The sequence below is a fragment of the Ambystoma mexicanum genome, chromosome 1p, assembly GCF_040938575.1.
Source record: "Ambystoma mexicanum isolate Mex_15411 chromosome 1p, UKY_AmexF1_1, whole genome shotgun sequence".
Classification (NCBI taxonomy): Eukaryota; Metazoa; Chordata; class Amphibia; order Caudata; family Ambystomatidae; genus Ambystoma; species Ambystoma mexicanum.
The window spans coordinates 121,752,883-121,765,912 of record NC_090921.1 but is presented as its reverse complement, the minus strand read 5'-3'; the positions used below and the strand labels follow the sequence as shown (position 1 = coordinate 121,765,912).

General features: G+C 45.1%; 1 protein-coding gene across 1 annotated transcript in view; it reads left to right on the top strand.

Moving 5' to 3' along the window:
* LOC138566986 (asialoglycoprotein receptor 1-like) overlaps nucleotides 1-13,030 on the top strand; it is a 475,397-nt gene that overhangs the window by 284,386 nt on the left and 177,981 nt on the right. Inside the window, exon 6 of the mRNA XM_069644787.1 lies at nucleotides 3,711-3,806. Coding sequence (XP_069500888.1) covers nucleotides 3,711-3,806 — 96 coding nt within the window. The remainder of the gene's footprint in view (nucleotides 1-3,710; nucleotides 3,807-13,030) is intronic.

Genomic DNA, 13,030 nt, shown 5'->3' with positions numbered 1-13,030 from the left:
TGGTTATCATTTATTCTTTAGTCGTTACAGTCATCCCGGTGGGATCTGGTAAGCCGTACTGTGAGCCTCACTTGCACAGTTCCTGGAAATGCTCCCTCCTATTCGTTATTGCATTCAAGCAGCCTGCCATCATGTGAGTTAGTTAAGACTTTAGTGATATCTGATGTGGCGGCTGAAGTATAACTCGGGGTGTGTTGATGTTGAAGTAAACCTATAACGAGTGTCTGGGGACAGTGTCGGTTGGTGGCATCTTTTGGTCGGATCTGGTGGGCACCCGGAATCTCCAGAGAAGGGTCAAACATATGCAAGGTTCCTTAAACCTTTGTATTGTAGCCTTCCATTTTTTCAGGCATGCCATAAATATGCAGTCTTTCTCTTACGTCTGTCTTTAGCATCAGTGCAGGCCAGTCCTAGTTCACTAGACCACTTGTTAGGTCACCCTCCAGCCTGGCTATACATAACCAAGAGTTTCTTCATTCATTGCTTTTGTTTTGGTTATTGTGTATTGATTACATGCTAATCACTTGTCACTATAGGTGGTGGTTACACATTGTTTCTTTTAAACACTATCTTGTGTTGCAATTTATTTTGCCATAAACAGTTGCTTGAGGAAATGTTAAGACAAATAATTAACCTCCTTGCAAATTCTGTATTTGTGAATGAACCTTTTGCATTTTCTGATTGTTTTTTTCAACAAATACTTTTTTCAAAAAAACTACTGATGCATGATTACTAAATGCATCCAGCAGCAAAATAAATTTAAAAAGGTGACAGATTGATATCTATTTGTGTCTGAAACTCCTCTTTCTGCATTCTGACATTTAAAGTGTTTCTGTATCTCTCTTGACATAATAGAAATAACCTAGGCCTACTAAAATCAAAAAGTAGTCCCCAGAAAACGTTACACGTCAGAACAGACCCCCTTTGTTGACCCAGTCCTAGTTCACAAGCCTACACTTGGCGATGCCAGTCCTTCAGCAGGGTCTTCCAGACTAGATATGCGGTCTTCCATATTGTGTGGCCCTTCCTGATAAAGGCTCTGCTCCACCGCGTAACTCTTTTACTCCGCCGATGAGAGACAGGGTTTAAGTAATTATCTCAGGGCACTGCTCGCTCTCATCACAGGAGCGGAGCGCAGAGCTGAGAGTCGCGCGCCCCGGCCAGTGCTGGATGAAACTCTGTGGCGGCCCCTAGGCCGTCAACATTTCGGGGCCCACCTTGCAAATGATCTCCTAATACGTTTTAAAATTTTACCAACCAACAACTTTAGTAAACCAATTGTATTACACAAAACTAAACATTAACTAAACATTAACAATTATTAATGTTGTTAAACACCATTTCTTTTTTAATAATAATTTTTTAAATCTTTTTCTGAAACATCTTTTTTATTACATTTTGAAGTAGAGAACACAAAAATCACCGAAATAAAACAATGTGCATGACCCGCTAACAAAAGGAGTCCGGCACTATAGATTTATCCTGCCACCTCCTCACCACCCTCTGTATTCTCCCCCGTTACCCCCGGTTACACCCATTCATTGATACTGAACACCCCACTCCCCTGGTAAGCCCAGAAATCACAATTAAGATGTAACATATTCAGGACACCATTCATACATGTCTACATAAATTCAAACATAATCACAGACCTCATTTGATATATGTATCGATAAGTTCGCTGATTTGGTCTGCTTGTGTAGGTATACACCGCCTCCTCATCCCCGCACATTCTAGTGTACACACCTTAAGGATCAGGTCTAGGCAGGTTTGTTTCGTAGGCGGTTTGGCCACTTTCCATAGCATAATTAATAGCTTGTGTGCCGAGAACATTAGTATGTGTTCCAAGTGTCTCACTTTCGGGTCTGCATGCCAGTCTGCCTCATTGGCGCCAAAGAGCATGCATGGGTCAAGGGGCAAAAACGATGGAAGTATCAGGGATAGGAGAGACCATTTTGTGTATGTGCTTCCAATACTTTAGTATAGCCGTGCATGACCACATGACGTGGCCCAACGAGCCCAGTCCTCCACAGTGTCGCCAGCACACGGGGGAGCGTATCAGGCTCATGCGGTGTAACTTGCTGAGGGTATAGTACAATCCCTGGATTAGCTTATATTGGATATCTCTGTTGCGAATTTTGAATGTCATAGAAAAAATGTTCTCAAAATAATCGTAGTTGTCGCCTGCGTTGACTGAGGCATTTAGGTCACTGGACCCAGGGACGTCATTTCACCAAAATGCCAGGGGTAGCGGAAGTGACATCACATGACCCTTGAACCCTGATTACACCACAGGACGTGATGTCATTTGACCCCACCCCCGAAGTGATATCACGGGATGCGATGGAACACAACCTTTGAACCATTGACAAAACACGAAATGGCATCACATAGCATTTTACACTACGAAAAATATGGTTACGATATCACTATAATGTGATGCACATTTCATTCAAGAATGGAGCGTCATATGTGTCGTTAAGATCAGTGTGTATAGGCCCATATTGCCAAATTACTGTGAATACAAGCAGACGTCCATGACCAAATGATAATGATGTGTTATTATATAGCACTTGCGCTTAAGCGCTTTATATAGAAAAAATATACACCCAATATCACCCAACCTGTGTTGCTACTCATTTATCGACATCAGAAGGATGAAAGGCTAAGTTGAGGCGTTTAAGAACAGACTAAATCAGTGACTCACTCCCCTGAAGTGTGCCTGAAATAAACCTTGAATGAGTCTAGCAATTATTGTATAGCATTCCAAAAAGACACATTATTTGGTATTTCTATTCTTTCTGATTTAGGGTTAGTGCTGAAAGTGTTAGACTTGTGGCACTCCTGTTCTTATTTTTCTTCTTTTTTTTTAAGGGGCCTGAGCAAGAAAGTCAGCCACTCCCGAACCAAAAAGCCACATGGTGCTGGCCAAAGCGCAGGAGCTTGCAATTAAAAATAAATAATAATAATAATCTTTTTTGGTTTTTATTTTAGAGGACGCAAGGGAGACCTCAGAGGTCGCAGTTGCGACCTCTGGCGACCCCTAAGTGACGTCCCTGACTGGACCATTGTGTTGATAGGGTGATATTGCGTTTGATGTTGTTAGGGGTACAGATGGTGTAGAAGGAGCGCCGTTTTGGATATTCAGTGGGTTTTCGCTCTATTTCTTGTTCACCTGTGAATGGGGTGTCTTGTAGTGTCTGTTTGGTAGTGTCTGTTTGGTAGTGTTTGCTTTAATCACTCCACGAATGCTGTGTTTGTGAATCCACTCTGTACGCTGGAGCGGGAGTGGACCCTGGAAACCCCAATGGTTCTTCCCCATCATGCAGGTCAGCAGCTCTGATTTTCGGCCATCGGGAGTTTTGGTGTTTGTGTAGGACATGGTCGAGACCTAGTAAAAGGATTGCACATACGCTGATCCAGGCAGGGGCAGCCCGGGTGCCAGCCCCCATTAATCCCCTCATTCTATGCCATTGGGCCAGCATTGGGCCCAGCAGTGGACGTGTTCTGATGTTTTCAGGCAGCTTATTCCGAGGAATGGCCAGGACTTCAGAGAGTTCGATTTGGTGCCAGCTGGGAGTCTTATTGATTATACTAGCAGATCACATGCCACACACCTGCCGAGACACCCTACTGCTCTGTTATCTGTTTGCCTATCCCATGTACACATATTACCAGAATCCACAACATTGCCTCCTGTGTCATTTCAGATTCCAGCGTGAAGGAGACACAGAAGAAGCAGGAGCAGAGCCTCAGTAACTTCAGCCAATTCGTGCAGTCGGACTTCCAGGCTGTGCGGAGTGAAGGTGAGTATACGCGACGGGCTACCTGGCCGGCCACCTGCACTAGTTATCTCTTCTCAGGCATGCGCAGGGCTAAAAAACAATGCTACCCCAGCCATGCAACTCTCCCAGTCTTGAAAGTATTCTTTCCAAAGCAGAAACCTGTCTCGTACTTTGCTACTCTCCCAAAAAGGAAGCAGGTGAGGCCAACATGCGAAGCTCCATGTGCCTTGTGGGTAAGGGGTGATGTCATCACAGGCGGAGCTGGGAGTTGCAGAGTCTTGTTTAGTAACCAATGGATGTAGGCTCCACTGGGAGGACCCCAGGATACTGAAGTCCTGCCGTCTGTCTCTGAGTAGTCCCTTCAGTCATAATCGTTATATTCTGATAGTTGTAGCTTTGCTTTTCCCATTATTTTTGTATTTGTATTTGGGGTTTTACATACCGTAAATCTAGCTAGGAATCAATAGAGCCTGTACATGTTGTTAAGGCCAACATATGAGGTCAGGGGGAGGGGGGTTACAACATATGGTATGGTGTGTGAGTCCAGAGAGCAAGGAGTCTAGATGACACCTAGGCATTTACTGAGTATAAATACCCGGGTCGGGTGAGCAAACCAATAATATGGATAGGAACGCGGGCTTGAATCGCTGTACAAGCTCACATTCTTTGCTGCATGAAGGCCGACTTCCCCCGCCCTCATCTTCCCCCTACCCTCTGTCACTTTTTTCTGATTGTTTTATTCCCCCCAGTCCCAATTTACCTTATTTCGGCTGCTCTGGCACTCGCCGTCGCAGCCGCACCTTCTGCTCTGCTCACAACAGCTGCCATGGAAAGGGAAGAGGGGCTCCCTACAGAGCCTCACCTTCCCTTTCCTTGGCAGCCATATTTGTAAAGGATTTTTATTCTTACAACGGGATGCCACTCACGTGTACGAAGTAAAATCCATTAGCACCACGGGTTACCGCTTTGGCAACCTGGGGTGCTAATGGCCTTAAGCCCAGGTTCCAAGGTCTGGAATGGGGGTTAACGCCCGGAGCCCTTGTTATCCGCCCTCGCTTCCCTCAGGCTGATAACTTGGGCTGCCAGGCCGTTCTCCCCTGTTCCAGCCCTTGGAACTGGGGCTTAACACCATGTTAAAGTCTTGAGTTGCATCCTGAACTACTAGAGCACTGGCGCAGACTGGACTGCCACTTTGATGATGGTCTAGTAGGCAGGGGCATAGCAAGGGAAGGAGGATTTCTATTTTTTATGGCCATTGCTGGCTGCCTCTAAAGATCTGCTCAGCGCAGCATTTGCTCAAGCGCTCTTCTTCAGGAAACACAGTCTGGCAGTTGGGGTTACCTGGATTTTAGTAGGATGGCTTTTTTTAGCGTCACCCCAGAAACAGCCGCAAGAAAATGCCGCCAACCTGGCATCATTCTCCCCGGCATTAAGGCGAGAGTACCCCTCTGCAGAAAGTGGGTACTTTTAGAAACTCTGCCCTGCTGAAGCCTAAGGCTTCTGGGGTTCACATCAGATTTGCCACCACATCAGGTCTTTGCCGAGGATATGCTACAGAGTCACAGTTAAGGCAGGGCAAATTAGAGTGAGAGGGGTGTTTACACAGCAGAGATCAGAGCCCTCAATGCCTGTATTACTAGTGATGCCACTAAGTATTATTTTCTCGGTACTCTGTAGCACGCTTAACGCAGGACTGCTGACGAGGGTGCGTATTCCATACGAAAGAGTTCAGCACTCAAGTTTTTTTTTGAGATAGGCCTTTAGGGAGTGATTCATTATACAAGGCATCCTTGGATGTTTTGGTGAAGGAGCAAAGTCTTAGTAGAATGGCTGGAAATGGCAGGAGTGTTTTCATGCTAGAAGAGAGACCACTTATAGGGTGTATTGCTGGTGACAGCAGCAGCTGTTTTCATGGCAGAGATTAGCCCTCTTCAGGGTGCATTACTGGTGATAGCAGGGGTAGTTTTCAGAGCAGAGAATAGATTCCCTTCAGGGTGTATTATTGGTGATAGCAGGGGTAGTTTTCAGAGCAGAGAATAGATTCCCTTCAGGGTGTATTATTGGTCATAGCAGGGGTGGGTAGTTTTCAGAGCAGACAATATATTCCCTTCAGGGTGTATTATTGGTCATAGCAGGGGTAGTTTTCAGAGCAGAGAATAGATTCCCTTCAGGGTGTATTATTGGTCATAGCAGGGGTAGTTTTCAGAGCAGAGAATAGATTCCCTTCAGGGTGAATTATTGGTCATAGCAGGGGTAGTTTTCAGAGCAGACAATATATTCCCTTCAGGGTGTATTATTGGTCATAGCAGGGGTAGTTTTCAGAGCAGAGAATAGATTCCCTTCAGGGTGTATTATTGGTCATAGCAGGGGTAGTTTTCAGAGCAGATAATAGATTCCCTTCAGGGTGAATTATTGGTCATAGCAGGGGTAGTTTTCAGAGCAGAGAATAGATTCCCTTCAGGGTGTATTATTGGTCATAGCAGGGGTCGTATTCAAAGCAGAGAATAGATTCCCTTAAGGGTGCATTACTGGTGATAGCGGGGGTAGTTTTCAAGGTTGAGAAGACATCTCCTTTAGGGTGTATTACTGGTGATAGCAGGGATAGTTTTTAATATTGAGAAGAAATCTCCTTCAGGATATATTACTGGTAATAGCAGGGGTAGTTTTAAAAAAAGGATGTATTACTGGTGATAGAAGGGGTAGGTTTCAAAACAGGGAATAGATTCCCTTCATGGTGCATTACTGGTGATAGCAGGGGTAGTTTTCAGAGCAGAGAATATATTCCCTTCAGGGTGTATTATTGGTGATATCAGGGGTAGTTTTCAGAACAGAGAATAGATTCCTTTCAGGGTGCATTACTGTGATAGCAAGGGTAGTTTTCAATGTTGAGAAGACATCTCCTTTAGGGTGTATTACTGGTGATAGCAGGGATAGTTTTTAATGTTGAGAAGAAATCTCCTTCAGGATATATTACTGGTGATAGCAGAGGTAGTTTTCAAAACAGGATGTATTACTGGTGATAGAAGGGGTAGATTTCAAAGCAGGGAATAGATTCCCTTCATGGTGCATTACTGGTGATAGCAGGGGTAGTTTTTAATGTTGAGAAGAAATCTCCTTCAGGATATATTACTGGTGATAGCAGAGGTAGTTTTCAAAACAGGATGTATTACTGGTGATAGAAGGGGTAGGTTTCAAAGCAGGGAATAGATTCCCTTCATGGTGCATTACTGGTGATAGCAGGGGTAGTTTTCAAGGTTGAGAAGACATCTCCTTCGGGGTGTATTACTGGTGATAGCAGGGGTAGTTTTCAAGGTTGAGAAGACATCTCTTTCAGGGTGTATTACTGGTGATAGCAGGGGTAGTTTTCAAGGTTGAGAAGACATCTCCTTCAGGGTGTATTACTGATGATAGCAGGGGTAGTTTTCAAGGTTGAGAAGACATCTCCTTCAGGGTTATTACTGATTATAGCAGGGGTAGTTCTCAAGGTTGAGAAGACATCTCCTTCAGGGTGTATTACTGATGATAGCAGGAGCTGTTCTCAAGGCAGAGAATAGATCCCCTGCAGGGTGTATCACTACTGGATTTAGGGCTTGTTTTCCTGGCAGAGACTTGATCTCTTTGGGAGTGCATTAGTGGTGGAAGCAGGTGTTGCTGATAATGCAGACAATACATCCCTTAGTGGGGAATTACTGGTGATAACATGGGTTCTTTTGATGGCAGAGAATCGATCCCCCATGGGGTGTATTACTGGTGATAGCAGGGGGTCTGTTTTCATGGGAGACAATAGAATTCCTTTTTGGTGATAGCAGGGTTATCTTGCCATGGCAGAGAATAGAGCCCCCATGGGATTTGTTACTGGTGATAGGGGTTTTGTTTTCATGGGAGAGAATAGAACCCTGATGGAGCTGATCACTGGTGATAGCCGGGGTTGTTTTCTATGACCGAGAATAGATCCACTATGGGTCTATTGCTGGTGATACTAGGGGTTGATTCTAGGACAGAAACTAGATCTCCTATGGGATGTAATACTGGCGATAGTCAGGGATCTTTTCATGTGTGAAATGTAATCCCTCAGTTGATAGATTACTGGTTGTAACATGTGTCCTGTTTATATTATGTTGTGCCGTGCTACCCAACTATTTTCCTGGTCCCCTTGGGCTCTAGTGGATCTGAAAAGTGCTGCGGGAAGGGGGAAAATGCAAACTAGCTTTGCTGTTGTGGTGGTGCGTGCAGGTCAGAAGTACCCTGTAGTGTGAGCAGGCCCGTTTCTAGATGGCTTATGTTGGGTGCCCTTGAGGGGTTTGTAACCAGAGGGGAGCCTTGTACGCCCATAGTACAAATATGCATTGGTTGGGATGGTTAAGTATAGGTTGCTTGGCGCTGTATAGAGTTTTGATGTTTAATGTCTGTTGGAAGTGGCATTGAGTTGCCATATGTTGGTGGCTTAGTTGGTATTTATTTTGTGTGATCGAGCATCGACTTTGAGAGTGCTAGCACGGGCAGGGGGTCAGTGGGAACCCCAGTTGTCAGAGTCAATTTATCTGGCAGCATCTACCAAGTTGGGATCCGCAAGGGTGAGCCACTTATTTCTGGTCTTTTTATAGTGATCCCTCTAACCCTTTGCCACTCTGCCTACTCCCCCTGCCTCCCAGACCCGATGATTAGCCGTTTGCCTGGTGCTCTGACCTGAGCCGAATAAGCCCTGACTCCACAGCTCTGGATGAACTGAGGGATTCACTTTACCTGGATACCTTGATATGATATGATGAGTCATTTATAACGCACCTGCACAAAAGTGTTTCTAGGCACGACTCAGCAAAGTGCTGCACTAGTGAGCACCTTAATCCAGACATCTCTTTCCAGTGAGACCCCTATGCATTTGCCCTCCTACCTACAGTCCTCTCATCCTAGATGATTATTTCAAACTCTTTCCTGCCTCCTTTCTTCTCTTACTCCTGATCCCTCCACTAATTCCAGCCTTACTGCCCCAGATCTTGCACTCTATTTCACTTCTAAGGTCTCCTCATTTAGATCTGTGAGGCGCTGGTCTTCTCTCCACGCCATTGGTGTTCGCTGCAGAGTGTTCAACTTGATCTGCAGGGAGATCAGCTGAGAGGGCTCCTGCCTTCTCACGAGCGGTGCTCGAGGTCTGGATGCGAGCAAAAGACTCATACTGGTCCTTTTAGCACCGGCCCTTCTGGCAATTGGGCCGGCTTCCGCCTCCGGTGAAGGCACTCCAAGAAAGTAGCTGATGGTGTCCAACCAGCTGTTTTACCCTGTTGTTAGAAGCATCGGAGCGATGCAGCGGCCATTTTGTAGGTTATCATGGCAACAGGAAACAAAGAAGAATGGTGGGTCTCGATGATGCCGCGTGTGTGTTGGGTTCAGGGCTTTCACTGGTGATTGCTCACGGGCCTGTTGTGGAAGGATGAATGAAGGTCTGTGAGGAGCTGGTCTGCTCTCCACGCCATTGGTGTTCGCTGCAGAGTGTTCAACTCGATCTGCACAGAGATCAGCTGAGAGGGCTTCTGCCCTCTCACGAGTTGTGCTCGAGGTCCGGCTGCCCTCTCACGAGTGGTGCTCGAGGTCCGGATGTGAGCAAAAGGCTCAGACTGGGCCTTTTCGCACCAGATCTTTCTTTCAGTAACCATATTTCCTTATCTGCATGTTCCTGTCGATTTCATTTGTGTAATGTCTGAAAAGACCATCCTTTCGTGACTTTAAAGAGCACTAAATTGTTGGTGGCTGCCCTGATTTTCTTGTGACTTTTCTGTTGTTCTTCTGCACTCTTTGGACGTCCTTTATCTTGTCTTGTTCCTCTGAAATCTGTATTTAATGCTTCAATTCATGCTCTCTGTCTTCTTGCTCCCCGTGTTTCTATTTCATCTTCTTTGGCTGATCTAGGATGGCTCTCTTTTCATCATCGTTTAAAATAAAATATTCTATGTTTAGTTTTTAAATCCCTCTATGGCCTTGCACCCCCTTATCTTTCTTCTCTTATCTCATTTTACCCTCCTCTTGTTCACTTGGTTCTTCTTCTTATTGTCTTCTTATGGTGCTCACCCCCCTGTGCTCAATCTTGTTTCCATTCTTTCTCTCTTTTGGCACCTTTACACTGGAATGCTCTCCCACGCTCTCGTCCTTCCATCACTGTTTATACATCCTTTTGGGTCTCTCTGCGATCCTATCTCTTTTCGACTGGTTAATGAAGGTTATTGTAACCACAGATACATGCTGTGTTTTAAATGTTAGATTCATTTTATTGTACCGTTCATGTTCTTATGCTCAGCGCTTTGGTGTAAAGCGCTATATAAAACCAAATAAATACAAATAAATAGAAATACCTGCTCCTAGACCACCTTTCACAACCTGGGCCTCCTGATTGGATGTTTGCCTGGTCATAAGACCTAGGTTAGCACGCATACATCTAGAATACCCAGGGCAATCGACTTGAGCAGCCAATGAAGGCCAAATAGTAACGCCTACTTGACTGCTTCCACATGCCCTACCACAACCCCCTGGAACCACACCACTTTGCAGATAGGAAAGAGACAATAGCCTATTGTGTTTCTGCTCCCAGGTGCATTGCTGTTTATCTGCTCTCTAACACCCCACAGTTATTCGTGTCCTAATGTAATTGTGATCCCACAGGTCGTACTGTAATTGAGCTCCCAATGAACGTACTCGAAGTTTACTCTCTGGTGTCCCGCCCTCACTCACGACCCTACTGTAACTCTGCCCCTATGTGCGTCTTGATGACTCACTTCTATTTTTCCCATAATGTAATTCTTCTTCCAGTTGCCTGCCTGTAATTTCCCCATGCTCCCTAGTGTCCCTCAGTAACTCATGACCCGCTCTCATTTTTCTTTCAAGATGTCCTACTGTCATTTTACTCCCAGCTAATCTTCGCCCGAGCATCCCACTGTTTTTTTTTTCATTGGTGCACTACCCTTGGTTTTGTCACTAGTGGCCCTCAGTAATTCGTGCCTAACTGTAATTTTGCTCCCAGGTGTCGTAATGTAATCTTACTCGCAGGTGAACTACTAGGCTTTCACCCCCAGGTGCCACTCTGTAGTCTGTATTGCAGAGTAATTGTGCTCCTAGATATGCTGATTTCGCTCCCTGGTGCTCCTCTGTAACTCGCGCCAAACCAATATTATGGTTCCAAGTGCCCTACTGTCACTTTGCCGTGCTGTCCACTCTGTTCAATCCCATAATGCAGCAGGGCCCCAGCACAGACCCCATCCGCCTCAACATCAAATCACCAAAAGGTAAGGTCAAAGTCCAACCTCTACACTCAACGCCCATAACACTTCTAACGTTCCAGAAAACCTACAGAGCTCCCTGAGTTACAACACAGCTAGGCCACGCCATGGACGAGGTATAGAACGATATCCGGGTTCAAGCAGAAGAGAGGGAAAGGTAAGAGAAGCCGTCTGCTTCCAATACACCAATCAATCAGTCGATGAGAAGCCTCAGGAGCAATCTTAGAAACCCACTCACAAGACCTCTGACCCCAAGAAGAACATGCTTTGATTCCTCAAAGATTAATGCAACAATCCCAGGTCAACCAAACATCACTTGCCCGGGAGAACACCAACATAGGCCTACAAGACAACACTTGAGAGCGACAAAGACAATCTCGGGATAAGCTGCCTTCTCGTCAATGCCTGCACAGTAGCTAAACCTTGCTCAAACATCTGCAACCTTCTCAGCATGGAGAAGATGACCATCTGTTTATCACAGAGAAGTCGCTCATAGAGTACTCTGTGTTTTTACACAAGGCCAACCTCCCTGGGCTACGAAATTCAACTTGCCACAGAACCACCAAAAGAAGAGGACACATTTAAGTTGTAAACAAATACTCTGTCAAAGTTAAAACTTCACCCTTAGGCAACATTCTGCACTGTGGTTCACTTCCACTCTACTCCACCTCACACAGTTCCAGAGTGAGCTCCCTACTCCTTCACAGGCCTCCTCATGTAAACCCTCTTGCAAAGACAACCTGGTGATTGCCAACATCTCAGTAGACCATCAAGGCCTGTCGGTGTTGGAAGATTTCAAACATTGACTCCAAAAGGAGGATAACACAGCCACAAAATGAATCCTAGTCTGTAAACATGGGTGCCTTACACCTCAAGCAGCCAATTAGAGGACCGACTTCTCTATCGGGACAAACACTGAATGGTGTTTTTTTCAAAGAAAATGGCACTGCCGTTTTTTTCCCCACTGCTCTTTAAGAAGTGTTCCCCTAGGGTGTCCACGTCCTAATTCCTTTCAGAATTTTCCCCAAAACAACTGCCACTATCGGAATCGAACAAAGTGCCCCCAACAACAAAAAGGTTGTGGAACGAGATCAAGCTCGCGATGTGCTCATTGAAACATTATAACTAAACCTCAGACCCATCTGTTATCCAATCGGGACCAGAAGACAAATGTCTTAATGACCTTCAGGACTGCAAACCAAAGACCCTTGACATTTTGACCTAAAGAAGCTTTTTTAAAATTTTAACAAAAGAAGCAAGTTACCAAATCGTTCACTCCAAACTCAACTTTTAGAAAACAAACGAAAACAGAGCCTTGAGAGAGCCTGCTGAGAAAATGACAAACAAAATGGCCGACCACTGACCACTACAAACTGGAAACAGTTAAAGCAAATAAGCACGTCACACAATACATACAGTCCTCCCAACAGAGCCATAATAAATGTTCAAAATTATCCACCTGTTCAAAACCTCAGCAACCCAGCATACTAACTACCAATCTCTAACACACCATTATCTGCAAAGCCTTCGAGAAATCTATATACCAACAGATCTAAGAACATGTCGAAATCAGCAGCTTCCTCAGTGACTCACTGCATGGATGTACCAACAATAGGAACAAACTCTGCACTTGTCTTAATATGGGACACATTAAAAATCAAGGCGGATGGAAAATCGCACAGTGCGCTAACCCTACAGGACATCTCTGCGGCTTTTGATAGTGTCAGCCATGTAATTCTGGTAAGAAAGATGGGAAGACATAGATTTAAGAGGTAACTTCTTACGCTCGATCATTTCAATCTCTCTAACAGGACTGAAAGAAGACACAAGGCCCGTTTCACATCTTTATCATGCAGCCTCACATGTCGAGTACCCCAAGGATCCAGCCTATCACCTCTCCTCTTCAATATCTACTTAACTTCCTACAAGGAACTCATCTTTAACTAAGGCTTCACATGCTTCAGTTACACAGAGGATACC